We start from the raw sequence: 25,594 nt of genomic DNA, 5'->3' as shown, positions 1-25,594 counted from the left end.
GGCTGGTGCGGCTGGTGCGCGGGGCCGCCCGGGTCGGGTGCGGGGCCCGGCGCAGCCTCAGGTCGGTCTCCGGCTCCGGCTCCGGCTCCGGCCCCGCGCCCGGGAGCGGCGTTCCGGGCCAAGTGGACTTCTACGCTCGCTTCTCCCCGTCGCCGCTCTCCATGAAGCAGTTCCTAGACTTCGGTGAGTGAGTGCGCGAGGCGCGGGCCTCGGCTCCGGCCTTTGTGTGCGGCCCGGGGACCTGGACACGCGGCCCGCAGCCCCCCAGTCGCCCCCAGCCGCCTCCTGGTCTCCTAGCTCTGCGCCTAGGTGCCTCCTGCCTCCTTCTCGCGCCCAGATCTTCTTGCCCCCCACCCCCACCCCCGAGCTGGCGGGGTGTCAGGCCTTGCCCAGAATCCGGAACTTGAGCCGCCTTCGTGCTGCTGGTTGCAAAACAACCCGTGGAGGGCCAGGGGCGCGCACACCCCACTGGCAGGAACACGCTCCCGGCTGAGCACCTTCTGTCCTGCCTGGGGTATTATTGCAGGGCCTCCGTGGCGCATGTGTGTAAAATCATCCCAAGCACCGTATCCCCAAGCACAGCGAACTAGCTTGAATCAGGGTCGCAATAAGAAATAATCCAGACCCGGCAGAGGGTGAAACACGTGCAGTCTGGCAGTCTTCTACCTAGTATGGAGCTCAGCTGCCTGCCAGAACTACCGTTTTTCAATTGAGTACAGAGATCACCCCTGGGTGAGGCAGTAAACCCACCCCAGGTTTACAACTAAGACATTCTTTGTTTTGGGTGAAACCAAGTTGCAAACAAATTGATATAAAGAAACCAGGGATAAACTTGGTTTTAGGCCAAATAAGGTGTAACCCAATGCAGGTGGTGATTGCAGAAAATTGGCAGTGATCTGGGGAAGCGGGCTATAAAGGTGCTGATTGTTTTCTAGAAGGCATGGCCTTTCTTCCACCTATGCCCCTTAAGTTCCCTCCTAACCCCAGGACGTTTTCTTAAGCCGCTGGCTGCAGCGCCTCCCGAGAGGTGGCACATTTATTGCTTCTGCAGCGAATCCATTCTTGAGCACGTGTGAGTGAGTGTTCCTGGGCACAGCGTGTATGAGGCCACCACCGTTCTTTACCTTCAACTCCCCATAGAGGGTCAGTCGACTTTTCTTTGCTGCTCTGGGAAGAATGCAACAGATTGCAGAGAATTGTAATTGTGTGCATTTGATTTGACTAAAGGATATAGGAGATAAAGGATAAAGGAGAAGGGAGTGTTGGCAGAGGGGTGGCGGGGAGTGGAGGAAAAATTCTAATAATGTCGAACAAGATTTGAGTGTTAAAAGACATTATTATCATCTGTACTGAATGTTATACCATCACCAACGATTCATTTTGGGGCCTGAAAGATACTGCCTTGGCTCCTTTATCTTAAAATGTTGGTTCATAGTTTTCTTCCCCTTCCCCTTTCTCATCAGAATTCGCCCTTGGCTTTTGCTTTCACTTTAAAATTACTACCCTGCGATTAAGGGGTGAGTTTGGCTTTTTGAATATTTACAACAGGAAACTTTTAGCAAAATATTGGTTTTACCCTGATGGTTTATTTAATTCCTGCTGTCACAGTCTAGTTTTGCTAAAGCAGCAAGATTAAATGAATGAGTTAAAAGAATAGGATTTTCAGTTTCTGTTTGCCAAAGCTCACTATCACTATTCTCCCATCAGCCTGATACTTACACAGAGGGGGCGGCTTTCCAGAAATCAGACAAAAGGACTGACCAGGCAGTGGAGAAAGTTTGAAGTTGGATGCTGAAGGGGCATTTTTGGTGGCTTTCTTTGCTTTCTGCTGCTGCCTTTTTTAATTTTATGTTTCTTTTGGGTCACAACTGGCAGGGATTACTCCTGGAAACTTTGGGAGACTATATGAGATGCCAGGATGCAACCAGGTTGACGGGTGCTAGCCAAATGCTCTCTCTACCCACTGTACTATTCTCTAGCTCCTACTGCCTTATTTGTACTTAGGGTATGTAATGCTACCATATGGGATTTGTGAACCTTCCCATGAACTTGCCAGCATTGCTGCTTTCCAGACTTGTCTTTCCATTTGTATAAACTGAGTTAGGAAACAGATTTCCTAACTAATAGCAGCAACAGGTTATGTGGGCTTTTGCAGGTTCTACTGACTTGGGCAGCTTGCTCAGACTTGCCTGGGTTGCCTTATACACACCATGGGAGATCACATAAGGATGTAGGTATTGGAGAAAATAAGGAAAATAACTTCCGGGCTCTGTCAATAACTGCAGTGTTTGGATAGGTCCAGCGACCATGTTGGTTGCTTATCTCTTGCCTGCCTTGATGTTCCCTCCCATGATTTTATCAAAGAAGTCCCCGTTTATCCCCAATTCTTGGCTTCTGTGGCACTAACTGTTCTGTTCACCACCATGTTTGGTTTTAGGATCTATGAATGCTTGTGAGAAGACTTCATTTATGTTCTTGCGGCAAGAATTGCCTGTTAGATTGGCAAATATAATGAAAGAAATAAGTCTTCTTCCAGATAATCTTCTCAGGACTCCATCTGTTCAGCTGGTACAAAGCTGGTGAGATCCCCATTTTGCATTTGTAATTTCCATGGAGTTGTGGACTTTACTCAAGGTTAAAGCAAATGTTTTTTTGGAGGGAGTTTGGGTAGGTGTTCAACTACACACTACGATTCTGAGTTTTCTCCTGGCTATGCAATCAGGAATAACTTTTGGCAGGCTTAGGGGAACCATATGTGATGTGGGGATTGAAATTGAACTGGCTGTGTGCAGTGTATCCTACCTATTGAACTATGTCTCCAGCCCTAGCAAGTGCATTTTTTTTTCTTTTGGTCTATCGACTACACCTGGTTTTGTGCTCAGTAATCACTCCTTGTGGTCTTGGAAACATATAGGTTGGCTGTGTGCAAGGCATGCACCTTACCCACTATACTATCTCTCTGGTCCAACAAAAGCATCTTTACATTTTCATGGAATCTTTGCCCTCTTTTTTGTTGGGAGATAACTGTTTCTGGGCTTGTCTCCTAAACTACTTCTTGACTTTAAAAACAGGCAATCAGAACTACATAGCAATACAGACACTAAATTTAATCTGCTGGGATAGTATAATAAAAATGCCACCATTTGTTACTATCTAGTGATTTGTATGCATTGCCTTAACCCCTTAAGCAACCTCTCCTTTAGGCATCTTCATCTATGCTTTACAGGTGAGGAAGCTTAGGTAAGTCTACTAGCTAAGTCTTCACTTAAGGCAGCATCTTAAATAGAGCTTGGATTCCGGGCCGGGCGGTGGCGCTGGAGGTAAGGTGCCTGCCTTACCTGCGCTAGCCTAGGAGACGGACCGCGGTTCGATCCCCCGGCGTCCCATATGGTCCCCCAAGCCAGGAGCGACTTCTGAGCGCATAGCCAGGAGTAACCCCTGAGCGTTACCGGGTGTGGCCCAAAAACCAAAAAAAAAAAAAAAAAAAAAAAAATAGAGCTTGGATTCCAACCCAAATAGTTTTGTTTCTACTATAGCATACTGTAGTCAGAACAATTAAATATGTTAAGAAATCTGTTCATTGTTAATGGATTTCATTTATTTTATTGAAGTATATCTTTTTAAGTCCCAAAGTTCATGTTGTTACCATTTAAAAAGCAACTATTAATGAAATCATAAGGAAGCAATAATCCCTTAAAATTGGTAGTAAAGGGCTCAGGGAGATGGGCTTTACTCTGAGCCCTCCCTTGCGTTGCTACAAAGCCTCATATTATATATGGTCACCCTCCCATCCTAGCCTTTTCCTCCCACTGCCAGGAGTAATCCTAGAGCACAGCTGGGCGTGGCCTGAAACAAACAAGCAAAAAATGACAGTAGAAATGAGGTATACACATATGTGTGACCACCGTTGTATAGCTTGTTTGTTTGTTTTTTTCTTGGGGTGGGGTGGTTATACCCACAGGTGCTTAGGCCTTACTCCTGGCTTTGCTTTCAGGAAATTATTCCTGGAAACTCTTAGAGGACTGTATGTAGTTCTGGGGATCAAAACCAGGCCTGCTGCATGTAAGGCAAATGCCCTACTTGCTGTACTTCCCCCCCTGACACTTTAGAGCTATTTTTTGTTACTGTTATTTGGGGGCACACCTGCTAATGATCAGGAGGGCTCTGCTGTGCCAGGAATCAAACCTAAGACTTCCCATAGGCAAAGCATGTACTCCAATCTTTTAAACTAGCTCCCAGGCTCAGAGTTATTAATTTTAGTCTGTTATTTTCTTAAGCACTATACCTTTCAAACAAAAGAACTTGCCAAAGTCTTAAGTGGAAAGAATTTAGCTGCATGCACATTCAAAATTATTTATAGAAATTGTAGCTTTCCTTTTGTAGGCATAGCAGTGGAAGAAACTGATCCAATGTTAATTTTTGAAAGAAATTTCAAGTAAATGACTGCTGCATATATGATAATTAGATGCTGTCTAGCCCAAGTATAGAGCAGTTATGAATGTGGTTTAAATAAGAGGCATTTGTTTAGGAACTGTGGTAGAATAGAAGATAACATAGGCTTTTCTTTGGAAACTTATTTTTTGCCCCCACAATTCTTCATTAAAAATAATATCTGCCAGGGCCGGAGAGATAGCACAGCAGCGTTTGCCTTGCAAGCAGCCGACCCAGAACCTAAGGTGGTTGGTTCAAATTCCAGCATCCCATATGATCCCCCGTGCCTGCCAGGAGCTATTTCTGAGCAGATAGCCAGGAGTAACCCCTGAGCACTGCCTGGTGTGGCCCAAACCCCCCCCCCCAAAAAAAATATCTGCCAGAGACAGAGCAATAGTACAGCAGGTAAGGTGTTTGTCTTGCATAAGGCTGACACAGGTTCGACCTCCAGTATCCTTTAGAGCCCCCAAGCCCACCAGAAATTATTCCTGAGTACAGAACCAAGAGTAGCTCCTGAGCATTGCCAGGTATGGCTCAAAAACTTAAAAAAAAAAAAAAAGTGTCACATTTTGAAACCTTGTCTGTACCTGACACATTATAGGTGGGAAAAGACCTCTTCAATAAAGAGCATAGGGATTCTCTTGCCAATGAAGAGAAAACACAGGGTTAAAGCAGCATGATAGATGGTTTGACTTTGGAATGTACCAAGGTGAATTGCTGTCAGAAACAGCTTTCCAAATCAGTATAAAGGTTGACAGGTTTTTTCCCAGCACTTTTGTGGTCAGTAGGCAAGGTGTAAGCTCAGAGCTGGCAGAAGAGTCAGGCAGATCTGAGCCTTCAGAAGGCCAGCGGCGGGCTGAGGCATTCTTAACATTGTGGCATGCTTTGTGCCTGACCTTGAGAATGGCAGCTGGTTCGCCTCTCTTGCACTTTCTTTGACAGATGATTTGTTAACTTGAATTGTTTCACAAATTAAAATAAACCTACATTTAATGGGACCAGTCCGTTGGGGTGCTTACATGAGGCTGACTACTGTTCCATCCCTGGCACCTCATGTTGTTCCCTGAGTATGAGTACAAAGCCATGAGTGACTCCAGAGCAAAACCAGTTATGGTCAAAATCACACACACGCAAAAATTAAATACATTTTTAAAATATTGTGTAATTTTTTTCTTGTAATGTTTTGTACCCTTTGTAACGTTTGTGTTTTTGTTCCATGATGCTTAAAAAGAGTGAGGTGGCAGATTTTAGGTTTTGGCTATAGACATCTAAAATTAAGATTCTTTTCAAACCCCAGACCATTAAAGTACACTCATAGATCCGAACAGGTTGTTCTCTTCATTCCCCAAATCTAAGCTAAGTTCAGTTACTCATTATGTCCCATAGTCACTATTGTGAAATGAAATTCTCATAAAAAATGCTCATATTGCAGTATGCAGTGGTGAATCTGAGGAATTGTAAAGATATTTCTGGGTATAGAGCTTTTAGAAAAAGAAATCCTAATATTTTTATTTAAACTACATTATAGGAAAAAATAGGAATAATTATAAAATGTCTACTTTATCCTGTTCCCAGCATTAAAAAATTCTTTTTTGGGTCACACCCAGCACTGCTCAGGGGTTACTCCTGGCTCTACACTCAGAAATCGCTCCTGGCAGGCTCGGGGGACCATATGGGATGCCGGGATTCGAACCACCAACCTTCTGCCTGCAAGGCAAAAATGCCTTACTTCCATGCTATTTCTCCGGTCCCCATGCATTTAATTATTTTTAGAAATAACTATTGAAAATACCTTTTGAGAATTTTCTTGATAATGCAAAAACATTTATCTTATTATTTTGTTTGCATTTTAGGTATATTCAGAGTCTTCAGGAGCTTCTTGATTTTAAGGATAAAAGTGCTGAAGATGCTAAAATTATATATGAGTAAGTACATTTATTTGATCCTTTTCTAAACACAGCTTATGTGCCTTTCAGTCATCTGATTAATGTATTTAGCTTAAAACCACTATTGGACACTCTAGGGCAATTGGTTTCTGCTTCTCTGGAGAGTGAGAGTATGTGAGAGTTTCTTTCTAGAACAGCCTTTAGAGGCAAGGCAAGACGAGTCACATAAATCAGTAAAATGTGGAGACCTAAGAAATACTACCTGCTCCTCTAAATTTAGCTATAAGAAATCAAGTTCAAACATGACCATCAGTGGATGGAAATCTAGATGTGGTCCTATTGGCACTGAGGTACAGGGCTCATTGGGGAGCACTTGAACTTGGTTGAATACAGGCGTCTCAAACTTTTATCCGTTACAGCATTTTCATTTTCCGCTTTTATCTGTTATAGCAGTGCAGTGTCCAGACAGACTGTTTGGTCTGTGTGTCTTTCAAGAAAAGGTGTAAGTATAGATTTTTTTTCATGTAAAATCTTTCAATTTTTAAAGATTAGTAAATCATTTAAATAACACTGAAGGCTACAGAAATGTCATCTTGCATCTCTAGTTTGTGACAATAAAAACAGAAAGTAATATGACCAAGTTAATAACCAACATAGCAGAATTAATTAACTTTTTTTTCTTTTTTTATTTAAACAACTTTATTACATACAGGATTGTGTTTGGGTTTCAGTCATGTAAAGAACACATGTGCAACATTCCCATCCCCGCCTGTACTCTAGACAGGCTTTCTATTTCCCTCATACATTCTCATTATTAGAATAGTTCAAAATGTAGTTATTTCTCTAACTAAACTCATCCCTGTTTGTGGTGAGCTTCTTGAGGTGAGCTGTAACTTCCAGCTCTTTTCTCTTTCATGTCTGAAAGTTATTATTGCAAGAATGTCTTTCATTTTTCTTAAAACTCATAGATGAGTGAGACCATTCTGCATTTTTCTCTCTCTCTCTGACTTATTTCACTCAGCATAATAGATTCCATGTACATCCATGTATAGGAAAATTTCATGACTTCATCTCTCCTGACAGCTACATAATATTCCATTGTGTATATGTACCACAGTTTCTTTAGCCATTCATCTGTTGAAGGGTATCTTGGCTGTTTCCAAAGTCTTGCTATGGTAAATAGTGCTGCAATGAATATAGGTGTAAGGAAGGGATTTTTGTATTGTATTTTTGTGTTCCTAGGGTATATTCCTAGGAGTGGTATTGCTGGGTCATATGGGAGCTCGATTTCCAGTTTTTGGAGGAATCTCCATATTGCTTTCCATAAAGGTTGAACTAGACGGCATTCCCACCAGCAGTGGATAAGAGTTCCTTTCTCTCCACATCCCTGCCAACACTGCTTGTTCTCATTCTTTGTGATGTGTGCCAATCTCTGGGGTATGAGTTGTTTTGATTTGCATCTCCCTGATGATTAGTGATGTGGAGCATTTTTTCATGTGTCTTTTGGCCATTTGTATTTCTTCTTTGTCAAAGTGTCTGTCCATTTCTTCTCCCCATTTTTTTATGGGATTAGATGTTTTTTTCTTGTAAAGTTCTGTCAGTGCCTTGTATATTTTGGAGATTAGCCCCTTATCTGAATGGTATTGGGTGAATAGTTTCTCCCAATCAGTGGGGGGCTCCTGTATCCTGGGCGCTATTTCTTTTGAGGTGCAGAAGCTTCTCACCTTAATATATTCCCATCTGTTAATTTCTGCTTTCACTTGTTTGGAGAGTGCAGTTTCCTCCTTGAGAATGCCTTTAGTCTCAATGTCCTGGAGTGTTTTACCTAGTGTTGTTCTATATATCTTATGGTTTCGGGTCTGATATCAAGGTCTTTCATCCATTTGGATTTAACCTTTGTACATGATGTTAGCTGGGGGTCTAAGTTCAATTTTTTGCAAGTGGCTAGCCAGTTGTGCCAACACCACTTGTTGAAGAGGCTTTCTTTGCTCCATTTAGGGTTTCTTGCTTCTTTATCAAAAATTAGATGATTGTATGTCTGGGGAACATTCTCTGAGTATTCAAGCCTATTCCACTGATCGGAGGGCCTGTCCTGATTCCAATACCATGCTGTTTTGATAACTATTGCTTTGTAGTACAGTTTAAAGTTGGGGAAAGTAATTCCTCCCATATTCTTTTTACCAATGATTGCTTTAGCTATTCTAGGGTGTTTATTGTTCCAAATGAATTTCAAAAGTGCCTGATCCACTTCTTTGAAGAATGTCATGGGTATCTTTAGAGGGGTCGCATTAAATCTGTGCAATGCTTTGGGGAGTATTGCCATTTTGATGATGTTAATCCTGCCAATCCATGAGCAGGGTATGTGCTTCCATTTCCGCGTGTCGTCTCTTATTTCTTGGAGCAGAGTTTTATAGTTTTCTTTGTATAGGTCCTTCACATTTTTAGTCAAGTTGATTCCAAGATATTTGAGTTTGTGTGGCACTATTGTGAATGGGGTTGTTTTCTTAATGTTCATTTCTTCCTTATTACTATTGGTGTATAGAAAGGCCATTGATTTCTGTGTGTTAATTTTGTAGCCTGCCACCTTGCTATATGAGTCTAAATAACTCCATTAACAACTAGCATGACAATGTTAATGAATGAGAGAAGTAGAATGCCTGTCTAGATACAGATGGGTGTGGGAGCAGGGGGGCATTGGTGGTGGGAATGTTGCACTGGTGAAGGGGGAGGGTATTCTTTTTATGACTGAAACCCAACTATGAGCATGCTTGTAATCATGATACATAAATAAAGATCTATATAAATATTTTGAACTCATTTTGGAGCCAGAGATAAAAGTACAGAAGGTAAGGTGTTTGCCTTACTTGTGTCCTCGCCAACTCAAATCCCTGGCACCACATTTGGTTCCCTGATTATTGCCAAGAGTCATTGAGCCAAGAAAGGACCTTGAGCAACTCTAGGTGTAACACAGCCCTTCCCCCCCAAAAAAACAACCGAAAACTAAACAAACAAACAAAAAACCAGGGCCAGAACATAATACAGCAGGTAGAGCATTTCCCTTGCACACTGCTGATGTGGATTTGATCTCTGGCATCCCAGATGGTCTCCAGAGCACTTCTAGGAGTAATTCCTGCATGCAAAACAAAAACAAAACAAAACATAATTTAGTCTGAAAATAACATTAAGAATTTATATTTGTTGGGGCCAGAGAGAGAAAACAAAGGATCTTACTCTGCATGTGGCCAACTTGGGACCAGGTGTGGGTATGATGAACCACACAGCGCCCCCCCACCAAGAAAATTTATTACTGCATTTGTTTTGGGTCTTTTTGTTTTTTCTTTAGTTTTGTTTTTGGGTCATATCCAGCAGTGCTCAGGGCTTACTCCTGGCTCATGGATCACTCAGGGATTACTTTTGGCAGGCTCAGGGAACCATATGAGGTGCCAGGGATTGAAGTCAAATCCACATAAGTGTGCAAGTTAACCCTGTGTGAGGCAAGCATCTTCCCTGCTGTACTGTCTCTTGGCTCCATCAGGTCTTTGTGTTTTCTGAATAGTTTAAATGAATCATTGACATATGACAAAAATTGGAAACAATTTATTATACAAATAATGCCATTTAGTTTTTAATAAACAGCTTTACCAATGCTATTAGTGTATAAAGAGGTTAAGACCATAAAACCAGCAATTGGTGGTACCAGTTTTTGAATCCATTGTTTTCTTTTAAAGCAGTAAAGCCAGAGCACAGTCAGCAGGGCACTTGTCTTCAATTCCAACACCCCATAATGAGGCCCTGAATGTAGCCAGGAGTGATCCTGAGGACTGCAAAGTCCTCAGAACTATGAGGTGTGATCCCAAACCAAACCAAACCAAGCCAAACCAAACCAAACCAAACCAAATAAACAACAAAACACTTTTAAGAGGCCCTTCTTGCTGCATGCTGTTAGTCCTGTAAAAGAATAAAAAAATAGGGGCCAGAGCCATAGCACAGCAGTAGGGTGATTGCCTTGCATGTGGCCAACACAGGACCCTGTTCAATCCCCGGTATTCCATATGGTCCCCTGAGCCTGCCAGGAGTGATTTCTGAGCAAGAGCCAGGAGTAACCCCCTCAGTGCCTCTAGGTATGACCCAAAAAATCCAAAAAAAATAAAATAAAAATAGAAGCCGCATGTGAGGACTGGGAGATGGAGATGTTCAGTGATAAAGTGCCTCTGTCTTACGAGTGTGAGCCATGAGTTTAGTTCCTGGTGCTGCCACATGCAACCAGCATGATCCTGAAGCTCTATTGTCTGTGATCCCCAGCACATCAAGCACTGCAGCTAGAAGTGTGCAAGTGCCCCTGCTAAAAGGGTATGACTTAACAACTCAGGCAAGTATCTCAGCTGAAAAAAAGTTTGAGCCCGATGACTGGAAGTGTAACACCCAGCACGCACATTGGCTAAGCAGATAGCCATATGTGACCCTTGACAAGCACTGCAGTTAAATATCTGAACACCATAAACCAGCTGTGTGTGTTTGTGTATATTTTACATGTGCATGCCTGCAATGCACACATGTATATATAATGGTCACATTTTATGTTTCTCTCTTTCTTTGCAAAAAAATAATTGGATATGCAACTAATATGAGAAGTTTCTTTTCTTTTCTTCTCTTTTTTTGACTAGCACATCCAGGAGTACCTAAGGTCCACACCTCTTCTATGCTTAGGACCTACCATGGGCTATCCCTGGAAGTATCTGATTCTATTGTCCTGGTCCATACCTGGCAGTACTACATGGTACCAGGATTTGGACCACTGTCAAGCTTTTAGCTGCAAGCAAGCAAGACCTTGAACTCTACTCTCCAGCCTCATTACATGAAACTTTTTACAAAATTATGACCCCAACTTTTGGCAGAAAAAATAAAGTGTGATAGTTGTTTATTGGCAATGATCCTGGTACTATATAGCACCTTCTGAAAAGTCAGGTGAACCTAAAAAATAAGGTGAACTGTTGAGAATAATACTGGTTTGGGTATTTTAGAAAAAGAGACGTAAATTAAGGTATAAATAGAAACGATGAGTTGTTTAAAACAAACACCAAAAACTCAGACCTGGAAGTCCCCTGCCAAGCGTCATATTGCTGGCTCAGGTCATCCTTGGCATGCAGACCTGAATCATTCCCTCTTCCTCAGATCCTAGCTTTGAATCCCAGCTATCTTGACTGCCTATCATTGCTGGGTGTGGGCCCAGACTCCAAGGGAGGTCTGTAAAGGGGGATATTTCCATTGGTTAAATATTTGACTGCTTAACTAACAGGTTTGTTTAGCTTTACAGATACTGTGATACGCATCAGGAACAGACACAACGATGTTATTCCCACGATGGCCCAAGGGATTATCGAATATAAGGAAAGCTTTGGGGTGGATCCAGTTACCAGCCAGAACGTTCAGTACTTCTTGGATCGTTTCTACATGAGCCGCATTTCCATTCGAATGTTACTCAATCAACACTGTAGGTGTTTGGGAACCATGAGAAGCATCCAAAACAAATGTATTGTTGTGTTTTAAATTTGTTTAGAGAACTTCTGTTTAGTTGTAGATTTCTTTTTTCATATTAAAAACATTTTGACTATCACTACAGAGGAGATTTTTTAATTGAATGTTTATAAGTTAGAATTATGCAAAATGCGAGTACGTGTATGTTTTAAGGAAAGTAGTTTGGTAGCATTTAAAGAATAGTAGTAACACCTGGAAGAGAATACTGGGTATTTTAGTTATTTTGTTTATTTTTTTTTTTTATTGATAGCCTTACTGTTTGGTGGCAAAGGTAGCCCATCTATTCGCAAACACATTGGAAGCATAAATCCAAACTGCAATGTCGTGGAAGTTATAAAAGGTAAGTACTTACATATCTCCTTCAGAAGGGAGGCAAAAGTCAAAATTGTTGTGTGTGGGTTGGAGAGAGAATACAGCAGATCAGATACTTTGCATATAGCCAATCCCTGTTTGATCCCTGCTATCACATATGATCCTCTGAGCACAGAGCCAAGAGTAAGTCCTGAGCACTACTGGGTGTAGCCTAAAAATTTTATTTAAATGCATTTCAAATTATGATAGCACCAGAATGGTACTATACAATGAATAACACTAACTATACACTGAATGACACATACCTCTATTTTCCAAGTCACTGTTTGAATATGTGATGTGAAAATTTTCTTCAGCTTGCTATCTTATTTTTACTGTTTATAGTCCCTCATTTTCCATGAAGATTTTCTGTATTTCAGTCATCGCTGTCAATTTTAACATGCCACTTCATGTTTTGCCCAAACTAAAAGTGTATTTTCTTCTAGAGAGCTTCACTTCTTATTTTTTAATGTTGTTGTTATCTTAATGCATGAAACAGATATAAATTAGTTAATGCTTTATTTTTTTTAACATTTCGATTCTTGCTAGATGGCTATGAAAATGCTATGCGTCTGTGTGATTTGTATTATGTTAACTCTCCTGAACTAGAACTTGAAGAATTAAATGGTAAGCCTGATGTTCTCTTTTTTTCAATAATTAGTGATATATGATTATTTGAGAAGAGAGGATAAGAATTTTGGTTTATTTGATTGAAAATTTGTTTCTTCTACTTCTTTATTAGATATGAAAGTTGAGGAAAAACAACTGTGCTAAAATGAGTGTGTGTGTATGAGAATTTATGGATAGACTGAAAAACATACGGACTTTTTGTCTTCCCCATATTTTTTATCTGTAATTGTTAATGTTTATCCTTTGCATACTTAATTTTTTCTGTGTAATCAAGAAAATAAGTGATGCCAGAAATATTGCATTTGATGTTTATATATACTTAAGTATCTAAGACAGTGTTTTCAACCACCAGCTCATGGACCAGTGCTGGTCCACAGGTATAGGAAGGTTGGAAACTATGGGTCTTGCTTATAACATCTGATCTGTGGTCTAGTACTAGAACTATAAATGTGAAAAAAACCAAAAATGCTGGTGTAAATTTTACTTTTTCAATGTTCTCTTCCTGGCTTTTAAATGATTTGTATTGCTGAGGAAATGAAAAGACTGTGGTGTTGAAGAGAAAAGAGATTGCTTTTTTATTTGGAAATCTGTTTATCTATGATATCCTTCTTTTACCCAGATTAGTGTGTTTGGGGGGGGTGAGATGTATGAGCTAGATTGATTTATCTCTCTTGTTTTCCTAGAGGTAAAGAGTAATTTTCTAAATTCAGGTGACAAATGAAAAGGAGTCAAGTTTCTCTGGACTTTGGAGAGAAAGGGCTGTGGGAAAAGTTGCCAACAGAAAATAGAATCCCTAGTTTTTTTCCTCTAAAGTCACATTAACTCGTTTATTGCATAATATCACAGTGTATAATAGTTTGGGAACCTGGAGTACAGTGGGCCGTTTCCAGGTACCCCATTTCTTCTCCCAAGGGAGAAAAAGCCAGTACATTGGCTGAACTAGAGTCTTGAAGGCTGTTCAATCTTACTCCTATGCTTCCTGAAGATTCTGTTTATACCGTTTGTCCCCTGTCCCCAGTAGGCTCTTAGTAAATACAGACAGTTGAATTAGCATCCCTGATGAACTGATGGGAACCTAAAATTTAAATCAGATGTGTACCTGGTGAAAAGTTTTCCTTAAATAAAATAAAAAACATGTCACCAAAATTTAAGAGGCATTGAAAAAATTGGTCTTAAATATAGTGGGATTATGGGATTTGTTGGATTTAACACTTCTTGGAAATGAAAAATGTTGTCCTTAAGGTTAAGTGACATCAGAAAGATTCAGTGTGAGAAGTAAAGTTTGAGGTGGGCAGGCCGGTGTTATGTGTAGGGTGCATGTTGTCATGGTCCCTAGAGGTCTGTGTGAGCATGGACTGGAGTTACAAATTGAATACATGGAACATCTAGTGTGGCATTTCCCCAACAAATGAACTGTCTTCTACAGTAAATGTTTCTCTTCTTATTGCTGCACAATTTATTCTTTAAGATTCCATAAGCACATCTCTCTATACTTTATTTTTATCTTTTTTCTCTTCTGCTCTTTAGCAAAATCACCAGGACATCCCATACAAGTGGTTTATGTACCGTCCCATCTCTATCACATGGTGTTTGAGCTTTTCAAGGTTTGTAAAATAGTATTGCATAACCTTTATCAATTTTTTCCCAAGGTCAGGAGTCTGCTCTGGAACTTTTCTACTGAAGTTTCTGCAGGTTTCAAAACTATTCAAGGGTATCATTTTGTGTATGAAATTAGATGACATCACAGGTGACCAAGCTTTTTTATCACTCTGCTGAGGCCCCTGAGTGTAGTGGTAGGCTCAGATTTTAGTATCTGAAAACCAGACATTTGAGTAACATTCCTGCCACTTCATGTACTGTCTATGTTATTAAGAAGATTGGGAATAGAAAAGTGTCTGGTAACTGAAAGCACCTTAGAAGTGCTTGGAAAGTCATATATCTGTTTTTAAGAAACAAAGTAGGGGCTGGACGATATAACAGTGGTAGGGCATTTGCCTTACATGTGGCCAATCCAAGACAGACCTGAGTTCGATCCCTGACACCCCATATGGTCCCTCGAGCAGAGTTTGACAGGGATGATTTCTGATTTCTGAGCACAGAGCCAGGAGTAACCCCTGAGCACCACTGGTGTGACCAAAAAACAAAACCAACCATCACTACCAACAACAACAACAAAGTAATTGGAAGAATGAAAGTCTCTTCTCAAGGTGGAGTGACTTGCATGTTGCCGACCTGGGATAGATCTCTGGCACCCCAGATAGTCTTTTGAGTACATAGATAGCCCTGAGCACTTCTGGGTATGGCCCAAAAATTGAACACAAAAATAACCAACCCCCCCCAAAGGATTCCTCCCCTCTTAGAAGGCTTCCATTGTCAAATTTGCCTTTTACTGCAATTATTTAAAATTCAAAACAATTAAGCGCAACAATTTCCCATTCATTGATACACATAAAAGACAGAAAGGTGAGTGAGGAGAATTAGAGGTGGTCACTGAGACTGAAAATGACAGCTCATAACCAGATTCTAGATTCTAACTGGTTATGTCATCCTGCTGCAAACAAATGTAAAAGGAGAGGCATCCTAGAGTGAAAAAGAAAAAAATTACTAAAGCTGAACAGTAAAAGAGAACAGTAAGGAATAATAAAATATAATAAAAATAATTTTAAAAATGAACAATATTAGGAATATTCTTTTGTCTGGGACACCACAAGCATATTAATATCTTTCTAAGCAGAATCTTACTAGATAGCCAAATGAATAAATAGTCGCAATTATTTATTTATTTGTGTTTGGGGCTACTCTGGGAATTACTTGGAGTTTATGCTTGCTTCTTTGCTCATGGAATTTATTTGACGAGTCTCTTGTGGGAGCATATGTGGTGCCAGGAATCTAATCAGGATTGATTGTATTAATCAGTCAAAGTAAGCAAGCACCTTACAATCTCTCCAACCTGTAGTGTCATTCAAAGATTGAAATTAATTTTTTCCTTGAAATTTCAGTCACCCAAAGACCTTGTGCCTCATGATACTTAGTAAAAATAAATAGAAGAAGGAATATTACTATGTTCTAATAGATTTTACATGGTATCACTAATAGCCTCCATCTGGAACAAGGTTCTAAGTGGCCTTTGGTAAAGATGATAGAATTTCTTCCTTTGGGGACACTTAATACTACTGATTGGGTTTCAAGGCCACACACTCTTATTTCCGGATTCAACCCATCCTTTTGCACTCTTAACTCTAGTCATTTTATCCTGTTCCGTTTTGAGTACACCTGTCAGTACTCAGGCTTCACACCTGGCTCTGTGCTTAGGGATCACTCCTGAAGGGAGTAGGGGACTATATTGGATATCAAAGATCGAACTGGGGTCAGCTGCATGCAAGGCAAATGCCCTACTTGCTATACTATCTCTCTGGCTCCTCTATCTAGTTCTTTATCATTTTTTTCCTCTAATATCACTTGTCAAGTTAGGGCTTACTACTTAGAATATGTTTCCTTTGGAAATTGATCAAAAACAGTTTTTCAATGTTAAATATCTGTTTCAAGCTAATTTACTGTTAGATTCAGTTCTATCACAATTTGACCATTGTTGTTATTACTATTTAATATACATATATATATATATATGCTCTGTGCTATACACACATACATATATATGCATATATGTATATACACATATATACATGACTGTGCTCAGGAATCATTCCCTATGGTTCCAGTAATCAAACCAGGGGTCAGCTGCATGCAAGGCAATTACCCTGTCCCTGTACTATTTTTCTGGTCCCTAAATTTTTTAAACATACATTTATTTATTTATTTGGGTTTTTGAGCCACATCCGGCAGTGCTCAGAGATTACTCCTGGCTCTGTGCTCAGAAATTGCACCTGGCAGGCTGGATCATGTGGGATGCTGGGAATAGAACTGGGTCTATCCTGGGTCTGCAGTGTGCAAGGCAAACACCCTACCCCGTGCTATCTCTCCAGCCCCTAATTTTTTTCTTAAAGCAATTTATGATAATTAGTAGTTTTTGAAAATAGAAACAACTATTTTCATAGTTCCCTCACTTACTAAAATTACAAAAATATTTAAATAGAATTATTTGCTTTTCTATAAACTAATGGAAGTGTCAAGAAGCCTGATTTTGGAAAGCATTCAGAATTTAATTTAATATAGAAACTTTTTTTTTGTTTGTTTGTTTTTTTGTTTTTGTTTTTGGGCCACACCCTGTAATGCTCAGGGGTTACTTCTGGCTATGTGCTCAGAAGTTGCTCCTGGCTTCTTGGGGGACCATATGGGACACCGGGGGATCGAACCGAGGTCCGTCCTAGGCTAGCGCAGGCAAGGCAGGCACCTTACCTCCAGCGCCACCGCCCGGCCCCCCCTTTTTTTTTTTTTGTTTAATATAGAAACTTTTAAGATGTTTCTCTTTCATATCCACAGTTACTAATTTAGCAATTGCTTCCAAAAAGTAATTCCTTAAATATATTTATAGTTCTCCTAGGCATGGCCCCAAACCTATTAAATAAAGTATTGACATTGATTAAGAAATTTATTTAGGGGCCGGGCGGTGGCGCTCGAGGTAAGGTGCCTGCCTTACCTGCGCTAGCCTAGGAGACGGACCGCGGTTCGATCCCCCGGCGTCCCATATGGTCCCCCAAGCCAGGAGCGACTTCTGAGCGCATAGCCAGGAGTAACCCCTGAGCGTCACCGGGTGTGGCCCCAAAAAAAAAAAAAAAAAAGAAATTTATTTAGGTCCAGAGGAATGACTTAAAGTCTGGAACACATGTTTTTAATGTGGAAACCCCAAGTTTTCTCCGTAAACCTACTGGGTTCCCCATACACCTCCAGGTGTGCCCCTCAAAAAGAGATACTTTAAACGTTAAGCAGTGCATATGTCCTTGAAATTACACTTTATTTCATTTGTCTTCAAGCTGCAGCTTTCATGTGGTCCATGCCCTCATGTATTTCAGAATGCCATGAGAGCAACCATGGAGCACCATGCTGACAAAGGGGTTTACCCGCCCATCCACGTCCATGTCACCTTGGGGAACGAAGACCTGACAGTGAAGGTACATGCTGGCTTTTCTCCTCTGCTTTTCTTTTCTTTCTTTTTTTTTTTTTTTGTTTTTGGGCCACACCCAGCAGTGCTCAGAGCTTACTCCTGACTCTGTGCCCAGAAATCACTCCTGGCAGGCTCAGGGAACCATATGGGGTGTTGAGAATTGAACCCAGGTCCATCCCAGGTTGGCTGCTTGTAAAGCAAACGCCCTACCTCTGTACTATCCCTCCAGCCCTCTCCTCTGCTTTTAAATATTGATGTACAGGAACTCACTGGTTTCTGGAAGAGGTGATCTACTTTTAGGAGAAATAAAATCCATCTTGAGTAGTTAGTAAAGACCATGTATGTTTGCTTCATGTATCTAATAGATTATAGATTTGATTCTTTCTAGTCTGGTAGCCAATCAGGCAATTCAAGTTAACATACTCCTGGTGACAGTTTAGCAGTTATTACTATCTCCTTTGATACCCACTTTTGGGGGCAGAGATAGGGAAATCAAACTGTTCAAGTGAGTGAGGGGCGTTCCCTGTTATGATCTGCCCAGCTATATGAGTCTGAAGGAACTTTTTTTGTCTTGTTTTGTTCTGTTTTTGTTTCTGGATCTGAGCTCACTCTCTCTGTGCTTAGGAATCACTCCTGACAGGTTTAAAACCCCAGTCTGAAAAATTCCAGGGCAGATGCCTTATCCTTATTCTCATGCTCTATTCCTGTCCAGTATACAGTATTTTTCTTTCCAGATTTAAAAAATTTTTTTTTCATTTGATTTCTTTGCTCTGAAAGTTTTCCTTTTGTCTGCATTTTTGTGTTCTTTTTAGCTTTTTTCTTGTGGTTGATTTCTAACTTCATAGTGATTGGAAAAGGTACTAGTTTTCCCAAATTTAAGAGATTTATCCCAATCTGGAATTCTTCAGGTGAATTTGAATAGAATGAACATTCTGCCTCTTTAAGATGGAATTATCTGTATATGTTTTTATATCCATGTAATCTAGTGGTTCATTAAGTACAAAATTTTATTATATTTTTTGTAGGAGAGGGGAACTGAGTGATTGGGCTACAGCCAGTGGTGCTTAGAGTTTTTACTCCTGGCTGTGTTTTTTTTTCTTTTTTTTTTTTGGGCCACACCCAGCAGTGCTCAGGGCTCACTCCTGGCTGTCTGCTCAGAAATAGCTCCTGGCAGGCACGGGTGACCATATGGGACACCGGGATTCGAACCAACCACCTTAGGTCCTGGATTGGCTGCTTGCAAGGCAAACGGCGTTGTGCTATCTCTCCAGCCCTGGTTATGTTCTTAAGGATCATTCCTGACAGTGTTTGGAGAACTAACTATATGTGGTGCTGGAATTAGAGTCAGCTGCATTCAAGGCAAGCAGATGCTTTACCCTCACTGCTAACTCTCTGGCTCCTGTTCCCATACTCTTTTCTGGAGGATCTATGCTTTGATGGAAATGGGTGGCAAGTCCCCTAATATTAACATGTTGCTGTCAGGTTTTCTCTTTAGGTTTATTAGTATTTGTTTTCTATATTTAGATGCTCCTGTGTTGGTGGTGTATATATATATATATGTTAATTGGAGGTAATATCTTGATGTTAGATTCCTATGTTATTTTATAATTCCATCTTTGTCTTATAGCCATTATTTATTTAAAGAAAGTGCATCACGGGGCCGGTGAGGTGGCACTAGAGGTAAGGTGTCTGCCTTGCAAGCGCTAGCCAAGGGAAGATCGCGACTGCGGTTCGATCCCCGGGGTCCCATATGGTTCCCCCAAGCCAGGGGCAATTTCTGAGCGCTTAGCCAGGAGTAACCCCTGAGCATCAAATGGGTGTGGCCCGAAAAACCAAAAACCAAAACAAAGAGAAAATGTATCACATAGTTGACATAGTTGATCATAGTTCATTTATTTCCAGATAAGTGAAAGCAAAGTTATTAAATAATTAAGGAAAGAAAATAAATGGAAGAGCAGAAAAAAATAAAAGAAAGAAAAATGGAGCCAGAATGATAGCACTGAAGTAGGGTATTTGTCTTGTACATGGCTGACCGAAACAGACCTGGTTTTGATCCCTGGCTTCACATATGGTCCCTGAGCCTGCCAAGGCTGATTTCTGAGTGCAGAGGATAGAAAGAAAAAGAAGGAAGGAAGGAAGAAAGGGAGGGAAAGAAGGAAAAGAAAAGAAAAGAAAAGAGAAAGATGGGGCCGGCTGGCACTAGCCTAGGACAAACTGCACTTTGATCACCTGGCATCCCATATGGTCCCCCAAGCCAGGAGGGATTTCTGAGTGCATATCCAGAAATAACCCCTGAACGACACTGGGTGTGACCCCCCCAAAAAAAAAGAAGATAGAGAAAAAAGAGAAGAAAAGGAAAGAGAGAAGAAAAGGAAAGAAAGAAAGAAAGAAAGAAGAGAAGGAAAGAAGAAATAGAGAAGAAAGAGGAGAAAGAAAGAGAGAAAAAAGTACAGTAGCAAGCTTCTTTGAGAAAATTATATCACCAATAAAGTCATTAATACAATGGTAGAAAGTTTAATAGGCTTTTGTTATTATATGTCCATTCTGTTAAATTAAGGTATTCCTTTAGAGATGACAGCAACAAACAAATGAGATTTTCAAGAAATTCAGAGCTACAATACTAAGAATTTTAGGGTCATACACTCAGCTGCAGGGCTTCTAGGAAGGACCTGGTTCGAACATGGTGACTGCTTTTGTGGGTGTGGTTACAGTTGCCAGGCTTTTCTGGAAGAAGGAGGATATAGGGTAAGGTGCCCATATTTGCTCTAAATAAAGCCGTAGTGATATCAGCCCAACACTGAGCATAGCTGAAGTGTGGTCAGACTGCAGGAAATCATAGAGGGTTGGTGATCAGGCAGACCATCAGGTAGACGTGATTCTGGGTGATGGAGGCAGCAAGTTTGGCTTTGGCAGGGTAGGGCTTGGTCCACCCTCTCCTCCTGAGATGGCCAGCTTTCTACTGTGTTGGCCTGTGTAGCCATAATCTTTCATGGCTCAGTTTACATCACTTTTTGAGAAAAGAGTGATTACAGCTTTTATTTTAAACACTTATTGGATATAAATGTAGCTGCAATAACTTTTCTTTCAGCTTCATTTGCAGAGAATACCTTTCCTTTCAGACTTTTACATGTTCTTATTCTGTTAGTCTCTAAAATAACTTATAATTAGGACTTGGGTTTTTCTCCCCCATGCCCATTTCCATTTAATGTATGGTGGCATTCATTGCTTTTTGTTTGTTTGTTTGTTTATTGATTTCAAGCTGTTTCCATCAGTCTTCTCTTTTTCCTCTCCAAATGAAGTTGATAGCTGTCTTTTCCAGTGCTGGGTCTTGAACCCAGGGCCACACAGGCCAAGACAAGTGCTCTACCTCTTTCTTTAGCTGTGCATTTAGCTGCCTTTTACATTTTTTTTTTTTTGTGATTTTTTTTTGCTTTGTGGTACCTATTGAGAACAAATATGATTATTCATATTTGGACACATTCTAAAACTACAGTTATATTCTACATCCCTCATTTATATGCTTGTTTTACCTCTATGTTACATATGCCCCTTGACTACTTACAGGTTCAGACACTATATTTTATTTATTTATTTATTTATTTTTAAAAGACTTACTATTTTGAACTAATGAGATAAATATACAGGGTAAGACACTTGTCTTGAATGCGGCCAGTTTGGATTCAATCTAGGACAACCCTGTTTTCGGAGCCTGCTAGAAACATAGAGCCAGGAGTAAGCCCTGAACATAGCTGGGTATGTCCTCTAAAAAAACAAAAAGAAATATTGTTTTTATTTAGGAGGATGTTTGAATCACACCTGGCAGCATTCGGGGCTTATTCCTGGTCTGTGCTCAGAGACATACCTGACAGATATTGGGGAGCATATAGGTTAACAGGGATTGAACCCGGATTGGATATGTGCAAGACCCATTATACTGTCTCACGAGCCTCATAAAGTGTATTTTTAAAAATATTAGTGGAGTTAAAGTGTATTTTTTGGCAACATATGTTTGGATCATGTTATTTTATCCATTCTGCCAATATCCATCTTCTAATTGGCATGTTCAAGCAAATTACATTTAACTTAATTAATGTTTATATTGAGCTTGTATTTGACATTCTGTGTTTTGTTTTCTGCAAACCATATGTCTTTTGATTCTTTATTTCTCAACACTGGTCTCTTTCTTCATTAAAGTGACACTTTGTAGCATGCCATTTAAACATTTCTTTTTACTATATATTTTTTGAATTATTATTGGGAGGAAGGGTTGTGGTTTGGACCTCACTCAGTGGTGCTCAGGGCTTACTCCTGGCTCTGTGCTCAGGGATCACTCCTGATAGTATTCAAGAGTGCCAGAGATCAAACTGGGGTCATCTGCCTGCAAGGCAAGCACCTAACTACTGTACTGTCTCTCCAACTCCAGTTTTTAAAAATGTTTTGTTATGGGGCCTGGAGAGATAGCACAGCGGCAGTTGCCTTGCAAGCAGCCGATACAGGACCAAAGGTGGTTGGTTTGAATCCCGGTGTCCCATATGGTCCCCCAGGCCTGCCAGGAGTGATTTCTGAGCACCGCCGGGTGTGGCCCAAAAACCAAAAAAAAAAAAAAAAAAAAAAAAGTTTCCTCAATGCCTTCTCATCTGGCTTTTCCCCCTCTTCTTTGAGGTGGGCCAGGAGTCTCAAACTCGAGGCCCGTGGGCCATTTGCAGCCCTCTGTACAACATTTTGTGGCCCTGCCCTAGAGGAATCTTTTTTTGTTTTGTTTTGTTTTAGTTGTTTGGGTCACACCCCCCAGTGTTCAAGGCTTACTACTGACTTTGCACTCAAGGATCACCCTGACTTTGCCTCCTGTGGCTTGCAGGTAAATTGAGTTTGAGACCCCTGTGGTGGGCTTTGTTTTTCCTCAATAAAGGCTACTCAGGTGGTCATGGATCCACATGGTAGAGTGACTGGCTTATGAGTGAACAGCTTGTGGGAACCAGTTGTTGAAGGGCACATTGTGTGTACCACAATTCCCAGAGAGGAAGAGGGATTCCCATGCCTCCTGTCCAGGTAGGACAAGAGACACAGGTCCGGCAGCAATACTGATGCAGGAAATAATTTACACACAGTTGGGACAGAAACTCACACCACAAGCTGTTTTTCTGTAGAAGACAAGGGAACACCTGAGCTGTGGTTCAGTTAAAGAATTTATTATTGGGGCCAGAAAGATAGCACAGTGGCATTTGCCTTGCAAGCAGCCAATCCAGTACCTAAGGTGGTTGGTTCGAATCCCAGTGTCCCATATGGTCCCCCAAGCATGCCAGGAGCAACTTCTGAGCATAGAACCAGGAGTACTCCCTGAGCGGGGTGGGGTATGACCCAAAAACAAAAACAAACAAACAAAAAGAATAATTTATTATTAAAAAAGCAGATCTGGGGGCCAGAGTGGTGGCACTAGAGGTAAGGCATTTGCCTTGCAAGCGCTAGCCTAGGATGGACCCTAGTTCAATCCCCTGGCAAACACCCCCCCCCCCCCCCCGCGTTCCATATGGTCTCCCCAAGCCAGGAGTGATTTCTGAGCCCATAGCCAGGAGTAACCCCAAGGGTCAATAGGTGTGGCTCCAAAACAAAAAATAGACAAAAGAGGGAGATCTGGGGCTGGAGCAATGTCACAGCCATAGGGCATGTGCCTTGCCCGTGACTGACCCAGGACAGACTGCAATTCCATACTCTGGCATCCCATATGGCGCCTCAAGCCAGGAGTGATTTATGAGCGCAGAGCCAAGAGGAACTCCTGAGCGTCACCAGGTGTGACCCCCACCAAAAAAATGCAGACTATGACTTCTGTTATGGAAAACATACCTGCATATTCCATAAAGATTTTCCAAAGACTATCTAGAAACTCAACTATAGCTCACCCAACACTTGACTTTTCCTGCTTTCTTCCCTTTGTCATGGGAGGACCACTATTTTTTGTGATTGTTCATATACTTTGTTGCGCTGTGTGCCAGGGATCAGATACTTTGTGTTTGTGGAGGGGGGATGGGGTGAGGAGGCCACTTCTGGCAATGCTCAGGAGATCGATCATAAGTGGTGCTGAGACTGGAACCAGTGTTGGCCCCATACAAGGCAAATGAGCTTAACCTCTGTGCTTTCTCTTGGCCCCAAGTCACATACTTTGTGGTTCTTCTATAGGGGTGGGAAGGCACACACCCAGTGATACTCAGGGATTACTCCTGGCTTTGTGCTCAGAAATTAATCTTGGTTGTGCTCAGGAACCATAAAAGATGCCTAGGGTCAAACCCAGATTGGCTGCATGCAAGGCATGCAGTGCCCTGCCCACTGTTCTATCTTTCCAGCACTGGGTTATGGTTCTTTCCTACACTTGGTCACTGTAATTACAGTAGCTGAGCTTCAGGGAGTGCCCTGGATGGTGTGTGTACTTCTGGGGCTGGATGCCAGGTAGACACTTTACCAACAAGCTATCCCAATTTTCCCCATAAATATATATGGTTTTTGGGTCATACCCGGCGACGCTCAGGGTTTACTCCTGGCTCTATGCTCAGAAATCGCTCCTGGCAGGCTTGGGAGACCATATGGGATCCCGGGATTCGAACCTCCATCCTTCTGCATGTAAGGCAAACGTCTTACCTCCATGTTATCTCTCTGGCCCCAACTTCCGCCATATTTTATCATTGTGCACGTGTGGGGTGTGTGTGTGTGTGTGTGTGTGTGTGTGTGTGTGTGTGTGTGTGTGGTGTGTATGGTACAGGGAGGCTTCCTGCTAGTACTCAAGTGACAGGAGCCTTACTGGTGATCCTTTGCCTATTGCGCCATTGGTTCAATGTAAACACTCAATGCTGCTTGGGCCCTTTGGTGCTGGAGGTACCTACAGCACCCTAGTGGAGCTTGAGGGTGTTCCCTTGTCCTCCAATATCACTGCAGCTAGTGATATTCAGGGCCATTTGGTGCTGGGAATTGAACCTGGTACATACCAGGCCTGTGCTCTAACCTCTGTCCTATCTTTTTCCCCCACTGACTACACCCGTCATTTTGTATTATTTTCATCTGTCATATATGTGTATGTTACAAGCAGATTGTTTGTATATAACAAATATGTTATTATGATTTTGTGACAGAAATGTCTGTGTAGCAGAGGATAAGCTGTGTGATAGCAGGGAAAATAAATAAAGTTAACCAGGAGGGAAAACAGAATGAAAATGATCTGTGAAATTGCTAGTTCATCTACTTTGAGATTTGAGTTGTGGGCTCAGAGAGCTGGAACACATGCTTAGCGCACAGGAACCCTAGAAGTCATTCCCAGTGTGTGTGGTCCAAGAACGAAAATAGCACAAAGATTTGACTTTGGACACAACAACGGGGTACTGGAAAAATCTGTGGGCTCTATAAACTCTCTAGAAAGTTATCCAGGACTCTCTTCATGGAACTGCTTATAAGTAAGATTCTGAAGAACAGTGAAATGATTTTTCTTTTCTCCGTAAAAATAAAAAAATTATGCTTGACCCTTCACCTAATCATGAAAAAAATTTAAAACCTAAAAATCAAAAGAAGAAAAACACCCAGAATTCCATAAGTGATACAATTTTAGGTGCCAGTTTAAGCAAGTGCACAGCTAAGATCTGCATTCTATCCTTGGCACCATTTAAGAAATCATTAAAGATATTAATAATAATTAATTTTTTAACCTTATGAGTGTTTC

The 25,594-nt window shown here is 41.1% G+C and overlaps 1 protein-coding gene across 1 annotated transcript in view; it reads left to right on the top strand.

The window, feature by feature from the left end:
• Positions 1–25,594, top strand: part of PDK1 (pyruvate dehydrogenase kinase 1) — a 36,499-nt gene continuing 10,905 nt past the window's right edge. Inside the window, exons 1-8 of the mRNA XM_049773473.1 lie at positions 1–183; positions 2,438–2,579; positions 6,285–6,356; positions 11,624–11,808; positions 12,103–12,192; positions 12,753–12,830; positions 14,361–14,437; positions 17,804–17,902. Coding sequence (XP_049629430.1) covers positions 162–183; positions 2,438–2,579; positions 6,285–6,356; positions 11,624–11,808; positions 12,103–12,192; positions 12,753–12,830; positions 14,361–14,437; positions 17,804–17,902 — 765 coding nt within the window. The 5' untranslated portion in view covers positions 1–161. The remainder of the gene's footprint in view (positions 184–2,437; positions 2,580–6,284; positions 6,357–11,623; positions 11,809–12,102; positions 12,193–12,752; positions 12,831–14,360; positions 14,438–17,803; positions 17,903–25,594) is intronic.

The sequence above is a fragment of the Suncus etruscus genome, chromosome 5, assembly GCF_024139225.1.
Source record: "Suncus etruscus isolate mSunEtr1 chromosome 5, mSunEtr1.pri.cur, whole genome shotgun sequence".
Taxonomy (NCBI): Eukaryota; Metazoa; Chordata; class Mammalia; order Eulipotyphla; family Soricidae; genus Suncus; species Suncus etruscus.
Note: the sequence above shows the minus strand (reverse complement) of the source record. Positions and strands in the feature narration are given on the sequence as shown.